This window comes from Pezoporus wallicus, unplaced genomic scaffold (genome assembly GCF_028554395.1).
Source record: "Pezoporus wallicus isolate ANWC-B61680 ecotype Strahan unplaced genomic scaffold, APGP_CSIRO_Pwel_v1 contig_6814, whole genome shotgun sequence".
NCBI lineage: Eukaryota > Metazoa > Chordata > Aves > Psittaciformes > Psittacidae > Pezoporus > Pezoporus wallicus.
In genome coordinates this window covers 2,943,587-2,963,268 of record NW_026639755.1, presented here as the reverse complement: position 1 = coordinate 2,963,268, position 19,682 = coordinate 2,943,587, and the positions used below count along the sequence as shown (strand labels likewise).

Sequence of the window (19,682 nt, the reverse complement as noted above, 5' to 3'; positions counted from 1 at the left end):
GTAAAATCAGATACTGTATCCTTGGATTCTTTCTGTACATACACACTTGGAAGGTGTAGGTACACAGTAAGTATGTTTTCAGCTGGCAGAAGCCTTTGAAAGCTCAACACTTAAGAAAGCTTTTCAGTTACTCATGGGACTCAATAAACTGAACAGTTTGGTTGTCATTCATAATATAAGCTAGACACAGAGTGGTAGTTCTTGGAGTTCCCATTATATATCCTAAATGTTAGAAAATTATATTCAGTTATCTTTTCAGTTGCTAAAATAAGAACTGATGAGATTTCATTGAGATCCATGTTTCTCATTCGCACTCAAATATTAACAGTGACAAATCCTGTATGCCTGAAAGTGCCTGGATTTTTATCAGTGCTTTACTGGTAAAATTAATCCTTTAAAGGTTATTCGTGCACTGTAAGCAAAATCTGTATTTCAGCTTTTATTTTTTTTTTTTTCCCTGACCATTTTTAGCCATATATACTTTTTCTCACCTGTAGCATCAGGATGTAAGCTCTTTGATTGCCATATGAGTATGAACTGATGAAAGGTCTTCACGTTTCGGTTAATCTTTATCAATATGTTATTTCATTTATGTTCACAGTCTTCAATTTTGTGCTGTTTCCCTCTGAAGTAAGGTGGGAATAAAATTAGAGAGCAGCATGTTCCCATAGGTGTGGCAGTTGGAGGTGCATGTATTAGTGTGCAAGTGTTAGTATCGACAGAAGGAAACCGCTTTCTTTTGAGTGTATGAGAAAAATTGTAATGCTCATCATGATAATGTGACATCTGAATGAATTAATATGACTTCATTAATAAAGTAGCTGATTTCAGTGAGTGATGAACTATCATTTAATCTGATGATGTCATACAGTGGAAATGTTTCATTACAGTGTATGCTGATAGGACAGATGCAGCTAGTCTGGTGCATTGCAAAAGAAGGCGGCTTTTCCTTATTTTTATACTCTGATCCTGCTACTCCATTAAATCAGTTTGTCTTCTCTTAGACCATATGCACCACTGCAACCTCCATTCAGTCTATTTCTTAGGATATGAAAAAATGTCTTGACTATAGAGCCAGGTATAAAATTAGGATGCATACAGATTCAGATACTAACGCAGAGGTGGCTGCAAGAAAAGAGTTTGATTCTGAAAGGTATTCATGTTCATGCATAGACCAAACTGTCACAGATTTGTGGACATTGTCTCTCTCATAATCAGACTGAATCCAGTGACAAGAATCACACAAACAATAAGAAAAATACAATTTCCATAGAAATAGAGACAGCATTTTCAAAGTTATGATATAATTCTGTTTAGCTTCAATAGCTATTCATAGGGTTTCTGTTGTGTTGTGTAATAACATTGGCTTCACTTATTTTTTGGATTATATTTCTGTTTTAATTACAGGTTTTCACCAAGATAAGTTTGCAGTAGGCTATAGAAGAGTCCTTATGAAGTTACTCTTATCAGAATCTGACTAGTAGTTATATGAATATATTAGATAGACTCCTTTAACTTATGTTTACATCCTCAGCCCCTGTGTTCTCAAAACTGCTTCTTGCGAGTGCTGTGTCATCTTAAGATCACAAATGCTGCTCTGATACTAAAATGAAGGATCAGAGCATTTGTTGTACTTTTCCTTTGTATATGAAGTCTTTGATGTTTCCCATGGTCCCATCACTGTCCACATTGGAGATCTGTGACAGAGCATACTGTAGCTCCTTCTAGCCCACAGAATCATGCTTCCTTCCAGTGGAAAATAGGGTGCATGGCAGGAGGGCTGATAGATGTGTAAATTTTGCCACATCATAAAATCAGAGTCTGGTGAAAGCACACACTAACATCAATGAGCTACATCTAAGTCCTGCAGTTTAAAATTCACTTTTTGAACCCAGATTCCATGCAAAAGTGTATATTATTTGTGACAAGGATAAGACAAAGCATCCCATACTCCTCTGCAGCCTAAAATTGTATTGTTTTATCCTAAGACCATCTTTAGCTTTCCTGGGAATGATCATGGGCCAACCTTGAGAGCCACCCCCATCTACCTCAAATTGCATCTCTCTGTGGAAAGCTTTGGCTTGCTGGGTAGCTTCAGATCTTGAAACTGTAATGAAAAGGGTGTAATGGCAAAACATCCACTCTTTGGAGAATTGTATTATGTATGAATCCAGTCCAGAAAGGCTGATGTCTCTGTGTGAAACATTCACATTAAACAATGTGAAGTTTCCAGCTATTAATCATTTTGTCTCGAGTTTGAGCACCTTTCTCCTTAGCTACAGGCTTCTGAAGCTTTTTGTTCTCAAATACACCAAGGTGGCACATTCCTTTCCCCTCATTTCACTTGCAGTTACAAATCCTACCACTTTTTCCATATGACAGAAGTACAAGTTTTATGGTTGTGGACCCCTAGACACCATTTTGACTGTGATGGATGGCATAAGAGGCTGCAGAAAGGAAAGAAGGAAGGAGGCAGGAGAACACAGAGATGGGACCCCTCAGGGCCTCCTGCAGGCAGCTGCAGGCATGTGGTGAGGGCAGCAAGCCAGACAACCCTTGGAGGTGACCAAAATACTTCCAGTGCCCAGAAGGACATGCAGAGATGGCAGCCCCTCAGGAAAATGCTGTTAGCCACAGCCTGCTCGCACAGATGGAAGGACCCATTTTGTTGATTAAATGTTACCATCACAATCTTTGTCACGGTCATTATATTTGACCAACTACAATAAGAAATTATACTCAGTAACTGTCTGTCCAAAAAAAACTTAGGGAAAAAAATATGTATGTATGTTGCTCAGAAGAGGTTGAGCCCAATAGAGTCTAACTGAAACCTGTTCTTCTCCCGGTTCTATGTTTTCTGTGAACCAGATTGTTTCTTTTTTAACAGCCTGAAAGCACCCTTTGAATAATGTATATGTAATCTTAATATTACAGTATGGTATAACAAATGTATATGGTGCCCTATGGATATCACAGTTGGATTGTTAAGCATATGCCGAGGACATTTCTGTTCATTTGTCAGTTTGGAGACAAATCCTGCTGCAGTGAAGTAGAGCTAGCCTTAAGGCACCATATAAAATATTGCAGATTACTGATTTCTCAAGTGACAGTAATTAATGACAGGGAATAAACTCTCTGTTCTGAGTCATCCCTTCTTGTAAAAGTATCACCAACAACCTGTCTAGCAAAGCAGCACTTAGTTTGTTCACATCAATTGATGCGGCTGGGCTCCATACTACGGCAGGTATCTGCAGTGGTAATTCCCAGTGATCTCTACACCATAATTCTCGGTGATCTGAGTCAGGAATTTCTTTACCGAGTTCTCAGCAGATGCTCAGGACCAACTGCTAGGAGATTAGCAGGGGACTTCTGCAGAGAGTGTTTCACCTTATAGAGTGTGAAAGGGAATTTCATGTGCAACTGCATTACAGCTACATGGAAAGAGAAGCCAAGTTCAACAGCAGTGATGCAGTCGACTCATTCTAGAAGTTTACAGACTTTAAAGAAAAAGTTAATTTTTATTTTCTTTTACCCACAGGTCTACCCACGGATAGCGCCGGCATTTTGGCACTACCTGCGGGTAGAAGTGAGTAGCGGGTATTTGAATACTCCAACATCTTTACTTTACAGCTTACTAGTATTTACTGACCTCCTAGTTTGTCCATTGTGCAAAAATAATTAGCTACCATTCTAGCTGCCATTATCTCTAAATGTAGTCTTGTACTAATTCCATGTTGTTTTGACTACAGTGTAATTACTAACCCAAGTCACAAAGATGTGATGTGATGTTTATATGCAAGATCAAAGCCAAAAAGATGAAATCTAAGTCAAGGCCATATCATGCATTATGACTACAGCGCAAAATCAAAGCACAAAAATCCATGCCTACACCTCCTTTTATAAACACATTTTACATTCATGAGAAGAATATGAAGCTTCTGTTATATCATTTTTTGCAAAATTTGTACAACTCAACTTGATATCATTTCTCCCCTCTTTTGTCCCTCAGGAGCATGAGCAGCTCAGCTATTCCTCCACAAGGTCCAAGGCTCCAAGTGTTATCATCACAGGTCTCAAGCCAGCCACCAAGTATATATTTCATATCAGAGTCAGGACGGCAACAGGATACAGCGGCTATAGCCAGAAGTTTGAATTTGAAACTGGAGATGAAAGTAAGTTTCACTGAAGGAAAAAAAAATCACATACAATAGGAGTAGCATCTGTTACTGAAACGTCGAGACATTTGGGAGTTTGAATGGCTGGATCTATACCATTTGCTTATCACAAAATCACTGCTACTCTATGACAAAAACAAGTAGGCTTCAGCCTCACAATTCCTAACAATAGACATTTTAGCCCAACCCTGCAGCTGAAGGAATCTTTTCTTCTGCCATGTGTCCTTATGGGTCCCTTCCAACTTGAGGTATTCTGTGATTCTATTGCTTAAGGCCTTCCTTTTGACATCTAGAAGTATCCGTAGTCTACCAGCTTCATGCAGGCTCCCAGAACACAGCAATGAACTCTTTTTTTCTGTGGTTATGAGTGCTCCCAGAATCGACAAATTAAATCAAAAAATAAAAAAAAAAAAACAAACCAAAAAATGCATTTCCATCAATCAATAAGCCTACTAAATTTACCAGTAAAAAGCAAAAAGCCTACATATTCCTACATAATAATCAAAAAGGTTTGATGCTGTGGATTATGTTTGTGCTCTAAACAGTTTTATTATATTCGTCATATAATTGCCCTCCATGTTCAAAGAAACTGCAAACAAGGTATCTACAAGCATTTCAGGTAAAATTAGTGTAGTAGATACGACAATAAAACACCCATGAATGAAATTGTTTTAATTGACCATTTTTTTCTATCATGTTTTTCATTAGTGTTTTACAACTCAACTTGCTTAAGCTAACAGATGGACTCAGAACTATCTGTTTCCAAGAGCACCCATGAGTTTGCGTTCTATTTTCATTGCTCCTTAACGTTTGAGGGATAGATTTCCAAGCACTTAGTGCCTAATTGTACACTTAACAATTTTCTGGGTACTGAAGCCAATTGGTTTGTATAGGAGTGGAGCACTTGGGTGCTTTCAAGAATTCAAGTAGATCATGTCTGCATCTTCTGATGCACTAAATACTAGGTACCCAGGCACATAACTAGTCAAAAGTAAAGGGTACTTAAACCTCTATGAGCCTATGTTTGTAAAATGTGACTTACCAATTTAAATCAGGAAGACTGTGGTTCCAGTGACATTTCTTTCATTAACACTGCTGATAGAAATATCTTCTGGGAGTGAGATTCCACCCCTTCCTTGCCAACCCCATATCTCCTTCTCAATTGCATTAATGCAACAGGCTCTTGGGCTGCATGGTGAGCCTGAGCTCACAACACTCTTAAACATTTAATGCTTCTATTACTTCTAAGCACTCAGTACGAATCTTGCTAGTGAAACATAAATACATATTGCATATTTGCTGCTTACCAACATCTATTGCTTAAGCTTGTGCCTGACTAAAGGTATGTGATTTGTTATAAATCGTGTGATTGAAAGGAAATGCAGACAGAAGAGGTTTTGTTTATGATCAGTTGAAATGGAGGCCAAGAGAAATTCTGCTGCATTTTGAAATGGTACCTGGAGCTAGGTAAAGACTTCAATTTAATTAAATGATAGTTCAAATGACTGTGGTCTTATCCAAATATTTATACACTATTGCTTTAGATTTCAAAGGGAAAAAAATATGGCAAAGTGCCTGCTGGTAAGTACTACTTATTTCAGATGGAAGCAGTACTCAGTGACCAGTCAAATGATGCCTTGTTACTCTCCAAATATCTCACTTTCTTACAGCAATATGTTGAAAATTGCCCTATTCTAAAATTTAACACAACGTGAAGGTGATTCTGATCATTCATTTGCACCCCTTTCGTAACATGGGCCAAATGTCTGTAACCGTAACTTTTTCAGTTAGCTAATGACAAGAGATTGAAATGCAACATCTACCATGTACAAATAGTCTCCCAGTAATGGGGAGCTCAGCGTATTTATAGGTAGATAGATAGTGCCAGTGCTTAAGCCTCATAATCAAAAAATTTCACCTTATTTCTAGCCTGAGTTTTTTTTATCTTGTACTTTGTGATCCATTTCTGCCAAATTAAAAAGTTACTATCGGAAATCTCCTTCTCATCTAAATGTGTTCATGCCATTTTAAAGAACTCTCTTATCTTTCCCCAAAGTGATATAAATGCTCTCACACTCTAAAAAAAACTCCAACCTGTCTTCCAAACATCGATTATTTTGTAGCTGTCTAAAATTCTACTGTCCTTTTTGAAGAGAAGAATAACACCAGAGCTGAACCTGATACTGAATTAAACTGGAAAACTAAATCTGCTTATGATGCCATAAACTGACCTGACACTGCTTTCCTTCTTATAATTCAGTTTGCTTTTACTTACAATTCTAAACATTTGCTGCCTGAACTAAAGCATTGTCTTACACAGCTGAATAACTAGAGCATAGCAAAGTTTTTATCAATACCATTGTATTCTAAGCTACTGACCTACATTTAGATGAAAGAATTGGGGGGGAATGTGTTGAGACATGGACTGCATAGTTGTATCAGTACATGTAAATGTTAATTTGCCCTTGCTGGCATGAATCTATCTTACAAATGAGTTCAAGTCGAGCTGTGTGGGAATCTGTCTTCATCATGTACTACTCTGGCATATGCAGCTCAGCTGAAAATGTTCTGATTTTTTAATACATATTCTCAAGTATTCTGAAAGATACCAAACAGTATTAGACCAAGGCAGCTGTTGCAGCTCCCCCCATCCCTACCCATTAGAAACAAGTTACTTGGTGAAAATTCCCCATTTGCAGTTGCTTTTTGTGGTCTTTCAGTTAGCCAGATTTTAATTTATTTGTTGTCAGCTAAAGTTAACGTTCTCATGAGAAGGCTGGGAAGAATGCAGTCCTTTAAAAGGCTGTGTTAACAACAGATAATTTGTCTACCAACAGTCTCAAAAGTTACAAATAAGTATTTCAGGTCATGTGTTTGATAAAATCCTTCTCAGGCACAGTAGCTTGTAACATCCTTCAGCTCTCTACCAGTTGTACATGTTACAGTCTTAGCATCTAGAGAAGGATTCCAGGACAAGATGAACCACCAAGGTTATTCCGTTTACCCCGCCTGAATATTGACATGATTTGTTAATAAATAGAGGTAAAGCAAGCAATCCAAAAATAGGATTTTTCTTTAAAGTGATAGTCAAGTTGTAAAAATTAATGTCTCATCAACTGTGCAATGTACATATTAATATCCTCACACTTGCTGTTCTTGACAGGACAGTGCTGTCCTGCCTCCTCCAGTTTACTGGTTGAAACACTGTCTGTTATATAGGATAAAAGCTGAGGCTGCTGCTGGGAAATGCAGTACTTTTGCAAAGCATAGTAACCATTGCTTTTGACCGTTTTATTCCCATTTTATTCAGTCTCTCCCTGTTTCATCACGTTACAGGCAAAACACTTCCAGCAAAGCTGACTGTTTCGTACGCTCCAGTACATGCACACGTACCACTGTTGTGGCTATAAATTGAAGCATAACTTCACTCATAGATCCTGCTTTTATGTATCGGTAATACCAGCTGTTTGAGTCACTACAAAAAACTCTGGTCCTCCCTAGGATAGAAGCTGTCCCTAGGATTTTTAGAAATACATTGACTTACCAATGTGAAATGGACTTTTGTTGTTGTTAGAATATTTGATGCTTTGTTAAGAATAAATCAAATTTCCAGTTGAAACAAACAAGTGCGATAGCACATATCTCGTATTTAGAAACTGTCTTGCTGGATCTCTCCCCATGTCTGCCTCGTCCTACTGTTCATTCAGTAGTAGTCAGCACTGGATAGTTCAGGATGTCTCACTGTAATCTTGAAGTATTTCCTTACTGTATTTTATATTTGCAGCTATTTGTTCTTCAAATTTGGCTTTGGCCTATCTGATTTCTCTAGTGTATGTGCCCGAAAGCATTCCCTCTTAGACTGGAGCCCATCAGCTCACTGGAGCGCAGGAACTGCAGCACTCCTGAAAATGTAAAGGTTACCCCAATTAGACTCTGTACTTTTCTTTCTTCTTCTTCTTAAGCACTGATGTTTGCAATGGCTTGTAAATCCATCTGACATCCAGTTCCTGTCTATTAGAACTCCAGTTCTCGCGATCTACACTTACCTATCTTACATCTGCTCACCATTATCTGTCCAGCTGTCTTTCTGTCATTTTTTTATCTTTCACTCTGCTGGAAGGTCTGCTGCCTGATAGATGTCAAATTGAAATAACTAAAGGATGTAGCTAAGAGACAGAAGTGAGCTGTCCTTAGAGCTTCCAGCCCTTTTATACCAAATACGCAACCTTTTAAAAGATTTTGCAGAAAAGAAAGGAGAACAGAGCTGGAAGATTCTCTTTCATCCTCTCACACTGTGACAAAAATGTCTGCACCATTTCTTCCAGTCTGCCCAGTGTGGACATGAAGAAACCTCGAGATATTTGTGTTCAGCCCACAGAGGAGGGAAGGTGCAGCTACTCTCCACAGATGGGTGAAGAACCCAGGGAGGAACTGGGATTGGATGTGAGTGTACAGAGTAGGTGGGGATAAAACTGGTGCCAGGCTGGATGCAGAAGGGGTTTCTGGGCATGGTGTTAAGCATGGAAGCTGGAGCAATGTAGTTAGACACTTTACATGTCATTTTGGGTGTATAACCTGAGTTAAGCACAAAGAGTAGTGGGAGTGAAGAGTTTATCTGGATAACACATTTCTCAGTACGTGTATGATGGGTGGTCATTTTAAAGCCAAATCACCTGACTAATCACACCAGTTGCTGCTGTTTAGAGTTTAAACACCCAAACTTTGTAGAGTACTATCTAATCATCTTCTGGGGTAAGAAATAAATCCCCCCTTTTCACTGTCTTGTGCTACTCAATTTAAAGTATGTTTTTGTCAAAATGAACTTCCTGAGCAGACAGGCAGAGAGAATGAAACGCAGTACCAGACAAAACAGCCAGCCCAGTTAGATAGGGGAAGCTCCCAGAAGTGTCTTAGCACTGCTATTGGTTTACATATTCCTGTAGAGACAACAAAATACTGATTTTAGTTATATGAATTCTGGTCTTGTTGTTTAACTAATGAGATTCTGTGAAAAATGTTATGTACTTCTATGATTAAATGCAGCACTCTGACACACAAACACAGACGAAATAAGGTTGCAAAAACTTGAATGGCTTTGCAACCTATTGTAATTGGTTTTTAAACTGAGTTTTTCTGTCTTGTGTAACCAAGAATAGTCTTGAGGAGAAACACATGGTCATATACCAATATGCACAGCTGATAGAGAGGAAAAAATGAGGGAGGAAAAAGCAGGAAAGGTTCAAGAACATGCACAGCAGACACAATGCACGTTAAAGCCCTTGTTCACAGCTTGACCTTTACCTTAAGAGAAGACTGAAGAAATGAGAACAGAGAGATGGAGGGACATGCTGAATTCAATTTAGAATGGCAAAATTATGTAAAAAAAAAAATTAATTAGTGAGTGTCCCTGATTACTGTCTTCTCACTGTCTAGATAGTGTTTTATGAAACCTTTTACCTGCATGTGAGGAGTCTGTGTATGTGCGTACACGTGTGCTTATATATGTGCTGTTCACTGCACTGTGCCTTTATTGATTTCTGTAAGGATCACTTCAAGCAAAAATAAGTATTCCCATCCTTTTCCCTTACCTGCCTCTCTGTCAGGTTTTAACAAATCCACATTTTCCAGTTATATTTGTTTGTCATTCAACATTTTTATCTGACAAGTAAATAAAGCTCATTGGGAAGTTTCAGGCTTGAAAGCCCCTTATAGTGATTTGGCTACTTGAAAAAAAAACCCTAATGTATTGGACTCTGGCCCTTCTGCAAAATACAAACGAGAGAAACAGGATGACCACTTTTTAAGTATGTGCAATCTCAGCTAAAAATCATATTGCTTAGAGGTAGAAAGAACTAAGTCTGGAATTTCTCCCCTTCATGTATTTCAGTCTGGTTCCTAATAGAAAATATGCTATTAAACTGATATATTGCATTCTGGTTTAGCTAGAACACCACAAAATATCAGCTCCATTCAGCAGAAATGATCCAGGGCGTATGACTTTCTTCATCTTGATAGCAGCAGTGTCCTTCTTTGGACTATGGAATCAGTGCCCGCATTTGCACCTTTAATTCTCATGAAGAAAAACCCTGGGTTGTGTCCTTGCCAATGAATGCCTGCTGAAGAAAACCACAGCTAATTTATCTGAGCTCATGGATCGCTTTTCTCTGGCTGACTTCACTATTTTAGCACACATCATCTTCCTATTAGAGGAAAAAAAAAGGAAGACTCATCTAAAACCTCCTCCTGCATTTACAACTTCAAACTGTGCCTGGCTTTAACAATCTTTGCAACGTTTAGCACAACCCCCTCTAGTCTGAAAATAGTATTCAGCCTGTGATTTGGAGAGCCTGTTATTATCTGCATTGCCACTTGTGTGGTATGATACTTGTCACGTTGCACTTTTCCACATAAATCTGACCCTGTGAAGCATAACACAATGCAGAGCTAGAGTCCACTCCCATAATATTACTAGATACCATTTTGGAGATTAGCTATTCAGTATTTGCTACACCATTTTATTGGAAGATGTATGTATGTAACTTGTCTATGGAGAGCTTATGGCCACATATACTGAATGCTTTGTAATTTACTCCTTGTGCCTCTACTGCCATTAAATTATATGGGCAAAACCCTAATGGCAGAAAACTAACAAGTTGGTTTTGCTGAAAATTTGACATAAACTGCTATTGTTTTTATTTACTTTACAACCTTTGCACACAGTTTACAGGGCTGATTTCTAAACCATTCACAAATATTATTCAGAAGCCAAATGTTATTCATTTTATGAGGCTTTGGGCAGCAAAGTGTGCGTTGTATCAACTGCGAAGCGAGAGAATGCAGCCTGCTGAGCTTTCTAGGCTTTCTACGTGATTTCCCTAAGCTTTAATCATCCGGTACCTAAAGAAAGCTGAAGATTTTGCTTATAGCGCAGTTTTGACATTTACAAAATAAAGGTTGCATTCTTGATAAATCAAAAATTATTCCTTTCTACATTTACCACTCTTGTCAGAGGTCATTGAACAGAATTATGTATTCTCCTGTCAGAACAATGTTATGTTTCTTATGGGAACAGAAAGCTGGGATTAAGTGAATGGTATGTGCTGAAAATGTTCACGTGTAACTGAGTTAAAGAAATAAAACTGGATTCACAAGACAGGAGATAGAGAAAAAACTGAGCCTTATTCTTTTTCTGCTCACGTAGTATTTGGACAGTGAGGACCAACCGGACTATGAGTACTTTGTCTCTGTAAAGATTTAATAGTATTCACAATAAATTCATAGGAAGAGCAAGTGTCTGGAGACAGGATAATTTCAGGTGAACTTTTTTAACTCCCAAATATTCTACAAAAAGCAGAGATAAAAATACAAGGTATAAGAAAACAGTCCACCAGAGCAGGCTGTAGGTAAAACTGTATACAATTTGTGACAGCCACACTAAACGCCAGACATACAGAGAAGTGTGTGAGGCTACACATTGAGTGTGCTTTTTCCTGTTTTCTCCTAAACCCAGCTTAATATCTCTTACATACATAGCACTGCTGCTGACTTCACTGGGACAGTTGGATGATGCAAAGTTCTGAATGAGATGCAGGATTAAGCTAGATAAAGCTAAAAAAAACACCAAACCAAAACAACCCAAAAATGTCTAGTTTTGTGTCCAAAATCCCATCATATTCAAACTTCAGCAAACTGCACGTGTCTGATAATACCAGCTCATAATACCTCATCTCCCCCCCCCCCCATCGTAGCTGGGACATGGATTATGGCTTTTTGCACATTCACACCTGATATCCTTGCTAAGCAACAAGGAAACTATTACAGAGTAATTGCAACATTTGACCAGTGAAATGGTACCACCCATTCTGTAAGAACCCTGGATTTAACCTTTTTGTGCTTCCTTTCAGCTTCTGATATGGCTGCGGAGCAGGGACAGATACTTGTAATTGCCACTGCGGCTGTTGGTGGATTCACTCTGCTGGTCATCCTCACTTTGTTCTTCCTCATCACTGGAAGGTAATTAACACTGCAGTGTTCTTGTTTAGTCAGGGTCAGAGTCACCCAAAACAGAGAATTTAAGAATAGCAGTTACACATTTCCAGTGTTTAAATAGGGTCAGACATACCAGGGTGAATGTCCCCTTGGTTCAGCACTGCTCATGCCCACAGTTCTATTGTGAGTGTTGTTTTTCATAAGAACCCAGTTTGAGGAGCTAAGCACTTTTGTGAAATCAGAAAATTGGCAATTTTTAAAGCAAGTTTCTGGACCTCTTGCCTGCAGAGCAAGAATTGAAAAATGCAGTACCTGCACGATTATGTATATGTTTTGTAAGCACATTTTTGCAACTATTAAGATAAAATACAGGAATTATGTAATGAAGGTAAACTAAGGAAAATTTTCCTTCAAAACGCTAGAATGATTCTACTGCCTGTGCTGTCACTGGTGAACAGAAAATAGTTTCCTGGAGGTCCCAAATTGCTGGGTTTTTGGCTTTTCTTAAATTGGATTGAAGACATCTCAATTACATCTGCTTTACAGCAGTACTGTGGCACTGGCGGGGGAGTTCACCAACCTGGAAAATGATTATTTTTTATAATGACCCCGGTTCTTATACTTACAATTCTTTTAGCAAAGTGCTGATTGTCCACCTTTCTTCAGCTGATGTGTTGATCAGGATCAGATAATGACCTTATGCAGACTGGATGAGAAAGCATTTGATTTATGTGGTCAAATGCCACGCTCAATTAAACACTGAAGGCTTTAAGGGAACTCACAAATTCTAATTGGACATGCTAAAAACCACATGTAGAGGCCATCAGTCCTTGCTGGGACTCAGATTACCATAGGCATAAATGCTTCCAGGATGTCTTATCTCCTTTTCCATTGAGCCTCCAGGTGTTTCACATGTGGTATGAGGACTTCACCTGCTTATAATCAGAAAGCAAAGCAGAATTTGAAAGGACAAAGACATTATGTCTCTGTCTCCTCTGTTAAGCATCAGTGGCACCACAGTCCTGCCATGGATCAAGAAAACCTAAAACCAGACTGATCCCTTGTAGAGATTATGGGCCTTTGTGCATAGGAGTCATACTCAGCTCCTGCAGTAGGCTCTGTAGGGAGTGTATGTGTGGAGACAAACTTTTCTTAGAACGTAACCTGGGGGGGAAATCCCTACGTGGCATCCTGAAAGAAATCAAATGCTTCTTTTAGGGAAAAAATCACTAAACTCAGGACTGAAAAATATGTCAGTGGGTTTCTTTCAGTGTTTATTCCTCTTATTTGCTGATGTTAAGGATATCAGAGATTCCATAGAACCATAGAATAGTTAGGGTTGGAAAGGACCTTAAGATCATCCAGTTCCAGCCCCCCTGCCATGGCAGGGACACCTCACACTAAACCATGGCACCCAAGGCTCTGTCCAACCTGGCCTTGGACACCGTCAGGGATGGAGCATTCACAACTTCCCTGGGCAGACCATTCCAGTGCCTCACCACCCTTACAGTAAAGAACTTCCTCCTTATATCCATCTAAACTTCCCTTGCTTAAGTTTTAACCCGTTGCCCCTTGTCCTGTCACTACAGTCCCTAATGAAGAGTCCCTCCCCAGCATCCTTGTAGCCCCCCCTCAGATACCCTTAGCTTTCTAACATCTTACTCAGTGGGACCATTTCAGTGATTAAGATAAGAATTCATTTTGAAGTGCTGCTTAAGAGTGTATTCCACAGAAGACAGAACAAGAAAATTTTGAATAAATACTCAATTTACTCTAGGACTGGAGGTAAATTTCTGCACGAAAAAAACGGGAGCGGTACCCTACAGATGTGCTCTGCTTCACTTAGAATTCTGTTTCGAATTAACAATTTGACGAGCTATGGAGTCCTAGGGTTGCTGATGAGTCTATTCATAGTGGAGAGGCTGGGTTCAATGAGCACCTGCTTCGGCACTTTGCTGAGTGATTATCCAAGAGCAAGCAGGAAGCATGGCTGTCAATTGCAGAGAGAAAAATGGAAGTGACAGAGACTTCAAGGGACAGGATATGAAGTGAGAGGGGAGTCCTGGCTAAATTCTGGGAAATGGGATGTTAAAGCTCAGTGTGATTTATTATAATCATTACAGAAATTATTCCTCTCTGATTTTCTGTATCCAGCACTAAGAGGGAATGGGGAGCTGGAGCTGGATGACTCCTCTGCTTGTGATTACTCGCTGGCTTCTGTAGTCAAACATTTGGGCCACATGCTCATTTAAGAGGATTGGAGGGTTAAAGCCTTTCTTTGGTTGTTCTCTTGGGCAGACAGTTTAAGTGTAAGAGCTTGTGTTGAGTGTTCTTGGCAGTTGGCACTCTACAGACCAGTTGTGCAGGTCCTAAAAGTGGAATTGGCGTGCTTAGTGATCCCAGCAACTGGTGTACAATTTAAAGATTTCCACAGAAGCTGAGAATCCACCGGTTGCTGCTTCCCTCCCCTAAGGGTGCATAGCCATGACAGCTTCAGAAGTTTCTGCCCTTAAGGTGTTCATCATCATTTGTAGCAATGAATGAATTTGAGTGTTCCTATGCTGTTTCAATGTTTAAATGAAGTGTTGAAGCGGTGTTTTCACGTATTTCTAGTATCTTGATTGTTAGTATTTTGCTGGATATAATATATATAATTATAGTTTATTTTATTTTATAAAGCTAGTAATGACACAGAGCCCAGTCATTTTGTTCAAGCTGGTCTTGGAACTGAACATCTGTACACCAAAGCACATATCTACACACACTGCTGTTCACTACTGGGGTCAGTGCCCCAGTAGCCCTTAGCCTAGCTCTTAGACCAAAAGTTTTCACTCTAAATCATACTACTTAGGCTGTTCAGTGCCTGAGAAAGAGCTTTAAGACCAAGAGCAAATACTTCAGTTTTATTTGATTGAAACAGTTTCTCCTAGCATGTGTTTCTCTAAATTAGCATTCACAGTCCTGCAGGTAGGCAGCGTTCAGGCTGGAGGAGATGTTATTGCAGGGAACCTGAAAGCTTGCCATGTGTCAGCTTTCTCCAGCATAGCCTTGCATTGTCAGGTAAGGCTGCTAACAATTCATGAATATCCAGAGTTTTGTGTTGTTTGCCAAGGATTTGCAGCAATCAGACAGGCATATGCTAAATCATCATATTCACATAGCAGGCTATGTATTGTTTATCTTGCAGGTTAGCTGCTATCTTACCAGAAGTAAAAAGTCAGTGTCTGGCTCTGACTGCACAGAGCTATTAAGGGGAAAAAAAATAAGGGGAAAAAATAAAAGTGGTGCTGATGTGAACAAATATTTTGTTTTTTTCTATGAAAAATGTTAAAATCATGGAAACTGTTATCTTACAAAGAAACCGTGAGCTTTTTTGACCCACTGAATATGAAAGCTAATGGGATAAGATTTAATTAGCATGAACCAATGTATCCAAACAAGAATGCAGGGAAGTACTAATTTATTAAGCTGTAAGGATTCTTTGGAGGAGTCAAACTTGGAAATGAAGTATTGCATCAAACATGAACCTTAGTAGTCATTTTCATACTAATCATTCAACCATGATTTATTTGTATCTAATCTGTTTGTAGTTCTTCATGCATGTTTCTCTCTGTAGGTTCCTAACTAAATTTAAATTTAAATTAAAGATTTTGGCTTTCATAAAAGTGCAGATAAAACTTAATATGTATTTGTTTTATGCATGACAAATATTTTAATTAAAATCTCACTTGTTTTTCTTAAAAGATGCCAGTGGTACATAAAGGCCAAAATGAAATCTGAAGAGAAAAGAAGGGCTCATTTGCAGAATGGACATTGTAAGTACTTCAACACTATGTTGCATTATATCATATTTTAGATTCAGCATGTTCAGTCCTCGGTGGTTTAATCTGACCATTTGAATAGTTCCTTGTTATGTGCATCACAAGGGTGTTTTTATTTCTACATCCTCTTGAACAATTTCACTAAATTCACTCGTTAATAAGGCTTTTAGGTATTCTGCTAATAATATTTATCAGTTATTCAGGTGAATTTCTTTGAATACTCAGCAGGTCTGGGGCATCTTGAATTTCCGCCTCAAAAATCCCTTCTTGGTGACTTAGTGCCTTATTTGTATCCAATTCTCTTTGTCTTGAGGGGTCTACTTTTCCAGCCACACAAGAAATAAAAAGTGGCATGGGTTGTCTTCCCTTACGTTCTTGCTCACTGATGAGTACAGTTAGAGAAAGTCCTGCAATCTCTCATGGGCAGTATATTGATTTTATATAGTTTAGTGTAGCTACTTAGTTTAAATCATTAGTCTTGCTGGTTTATGTTAGGGTAGCTATTTAAAGTATTGATTTATTCAAAGGATATTATACAAAGGCTATTTATTTTTTGTAATTTTTCTCATTTTTTGTAACGTGCTTGGAAATACTATGTTGAGGACAGAAGCTAAGTCACCCAAAGCAGTCTTTTTTCAGATGGCACGATTATATCCAGCCACATGGCTCTTTCTGTCAAGGAAAAGGACACGCTTCTTCATAAAGGATACTTCCTTGAAGATTTGTTTGTCTTTTGTTTCCAAATATGGTCAGAAAGGAAAGATGAGAAAACCTTCCTGTTGGAGTGTTTGATATATGCCTCTGAGACAGTGACTGAGTTTGAGAAAAGCCCCACTCTGTGTCTTTCAGGCCAAGGTAAATGATGACTGTATTTCATATTGACATGCAGCTTCATCCCAGAGGCTTCTCATTCATTTGCAGTTATTTCAGCGTCAGACTTGAGGGGGGAAGTCTGTGCGCATGTATGTGCACCACAGAACCAAGGATAAAGGAGAATTACCGTGATTTACCCCAGCAGCTAAGACTGTATTGCCAACAATAGTCCCTCTTTCACACCGAGCACTCAGCACCTCCATAAGAATTACCTCCTTCATGCTAGCAGCAGTCTTTGACTGCTGACTACCTACAGACTTGGTATCCAGCATCTGAGCTTAAAACAGTATGTGGAGCTGCACAGTCTCTGCTGGGATCAGTATAAGGGTGACCTCTCCTAGGCTGAGTGAAGCTGTTTGAAGAAAAAAAATCCTCTGCACCGGTTAGCATCACATGCTCCTGTTTGCAAGTTTGTCATGTCCACGCTTTACATCCTGTGCTTCTGCTGTGTGCAGAGAAAGCCATCTCCTGTTCATCCTTCCTCTCTCCCTTGGGAGCTTGGTGTGAGTCAGGAAGATTTCAGGAAACAAAGTCTTTGAAGGTAGTTAGAAAGGGATCTGTGATCTTGCTGGTAATCCGACATCCCGTGATGTCTGGTGTCCTCTCTGTGTGGTGTGTGCACCCTATAGACAGTGGTCTAAATGGCTTTTGCACACGACTTAGCCCAGTCACGCTCATGTGTCCTGAACATGTGTTCTTCACCTAATGCATTTAGACTCATCAGATAATGAGCTGCTTTAGACTTGGCTACTAGGTGATAAGAAGAAGAAGGCTGAGAGGTACTTAATGCTTTTAAGAGGTTCTCTGGACCCAGCTGCCATACCCTTCTCTTACGCTGATAAGTTTATGCATTATCTACATCAACTTCTGTTAATGGATTGAAAGTTTTCCAGAACTTAATCGCCTCATGGCAGCACCTTAAAGTAAATCCCATCCAGATAGTCCAACAAAACAACTAAGTTCTTGGACATGCTGTACTCAAGAGCACAAGGGATATTAGCCATGCCAGAAAATGATGGCATGCTGGAGACTGCCAAAGCAGTCTGGCAGCAACCCACTACTGCCATGGCCATCTCCAAGAAATTATCTAAGCCTTCTAAATGGATTGGGATATTGTTGTTCTCGTCTTGCATCTGGCTCTCTGGTTGTTCCAACTAATCAGAAGAGAACAACACAGCACAGTCCTCCAGGACCCATCATCGTAGAAAAGGATCTCAAAAATTGGACCTGTTTGGCAAAAGGATTGTTCAGCCGTCCACCCATAAATGAAAGGAGTGAATTAGAAAGCACTGTTTTCAAAGTAAAGGACAGATTGCCTAAATTGCCCAAGGAGCAGCAAAGGGGAATATAAACTGCTTTGGCAATAATCACTGTTAGTCTTGATGATCTGTTTTATTCCATTTTTTGAGCCCTCACTTGGTGTCCCTGTAGACACCTTTCCAAGTGACCAACTCAGAGCTCGTATTTCCTCTCATGACTTGCTTCATTTTCCAGATTTACCAGCTGTACTTGAAGCATTCTAAGGATGTGAGCTAAGTGCAGAGACGCCAAGGAGCCTCTTAGAAGTAAAACACTAAATAGTATTTGGAAAGGAAATGCTTACATCAGCAACAGCAACAACAACAAAACCAGTAGTTTCTTACCCAAAATGGTGTTTTCCTTTAAACTTAGCCAGGGCTGTTATTTTTCCTTAGAGAAGTTTCCAAAAACTTTATTATCCTCTTAATTTTCCTGGCTGAAATGCTATGCTTCAGGACATGCTTGTGTTCAGCTGGGAGAGTGACAAAACAGCATAAGAATTTGACACTGTCTTATCAGTTGAACACCAAAGACTGAGCTTTCTAAAGGCCTTTGAGTTACTGTTCCTGTGGGACAGGATAAAGTCTAGGACCCATGTAGCTAACAAACATGACAGTAGCTAGAGGTATAAGTACCTCAGACAACCCAGTGCCTGTATTTCCTCCATTCTTTACACTAACACTGGCTGAAAGGATGCTTGATGTAACAATGCACTGCAGGAAGCCTAAAGAAGTATCCATGCTTTCAGTCACCCCCAACATCTCAGGAGGTTTGAGCAGCGTTCAGCAGGACCTTTCTTACAGTTTCAATCAGTACTTTTGAATGCTTTTGCTAGTGTTGGGTTGGCAGAGCCTTCTCTTCTGTCTAGGGAGTTGTAACGCTCAGCTCTTCAGTGTCTCAGAAGCCTCATCTCAAAAAGCTACTTGAAAGATAAGAGGAAATGTTCAAGTCTGTGATCGGTCAATCTTCGAAGGCTTTAGTGCTGACAGCAAATAGGGAAAATTTGTTCATTCTGCAGTTGGTTTCTGTGAAATTAGTAGCAAGCATTGGTAATTTTTGGTAATTAACCTCTTCTGTTGGGTTCTGGAGCTTTAAATGTGGAAGATTTAATGTATTATTTCCAATCCTTTCAATTGTCTAGTCAACCAAAAAACAAAACCATATTGTTACAGTGCATGAATGGAAAAGAATTTTTGATTCCGAGTATTCTCTCTTTTTTGCAGTACGTTTTCCAGGCATCAAAACATATATTGATCCAGACACGTATGAAGACCCATCTCTTGCTGTCCATGAGTTTGCAAAGGAAATAGATCCTTCAAGAATTCGTATTGAGCGAGTCATTGGGGCAGGTAAAAGTATACCCACTTTAAAAAATGTCTAGGCATGGAAAGGCTGCTTTTTTCCAGTCACCAGGATAATGCAAGTATTTCTCTGATAGCAGCAGTTCAGTCTCAGGTGGTGTACACGAGGTATTGGTTTTGGCTACTGTTCCGAATGTGGGTATATTCAATTAAGGAGTTCTGGA

At 39.3% G+C, this 19,682-nt stretch overlaps 1 protein-coding gene across 6 annotated transcripts in view; it reads left to right on the top strand.

Moving 5' to 3' along the window:
* Positions 1–19,682, top strand: part of EPHA6 (EPH receptor A6) — a 467,936-nt gene that overhangs the window by 343,282 nt on the left and 104,972 nt on the right. For 4 of the 6 annotated variants that reach the window (XM_057415932.1, XM_057415930.1, XM_057415933.1 and 1 more), the window contains 5 exons: positions 3,539–3,586; positions 4,010–4,172; positions 12,080–12,188; positions 15,909–15,979; positions 19,381–19,506. In XM_057415932.1, the coding sequence (XP_057271915.1) occupies positions 3,539–3,586; positions 4,010–4,172; positions 12,080–12,188; positions 15,909–15,979; positions 19,381–19,506 (517 nt within the window). The remainder of the gene's footprint in view (positions 1–3,538; positions 3,587–4,009; positions 4,173–12,079; positions 12,189–15,908; positions 15,980–19,380; positions 19,507–19,682) is intronic. The other 2 variants (XM_057415936.1, XM_057415931.1) reach the window with 1 other exon arrangement.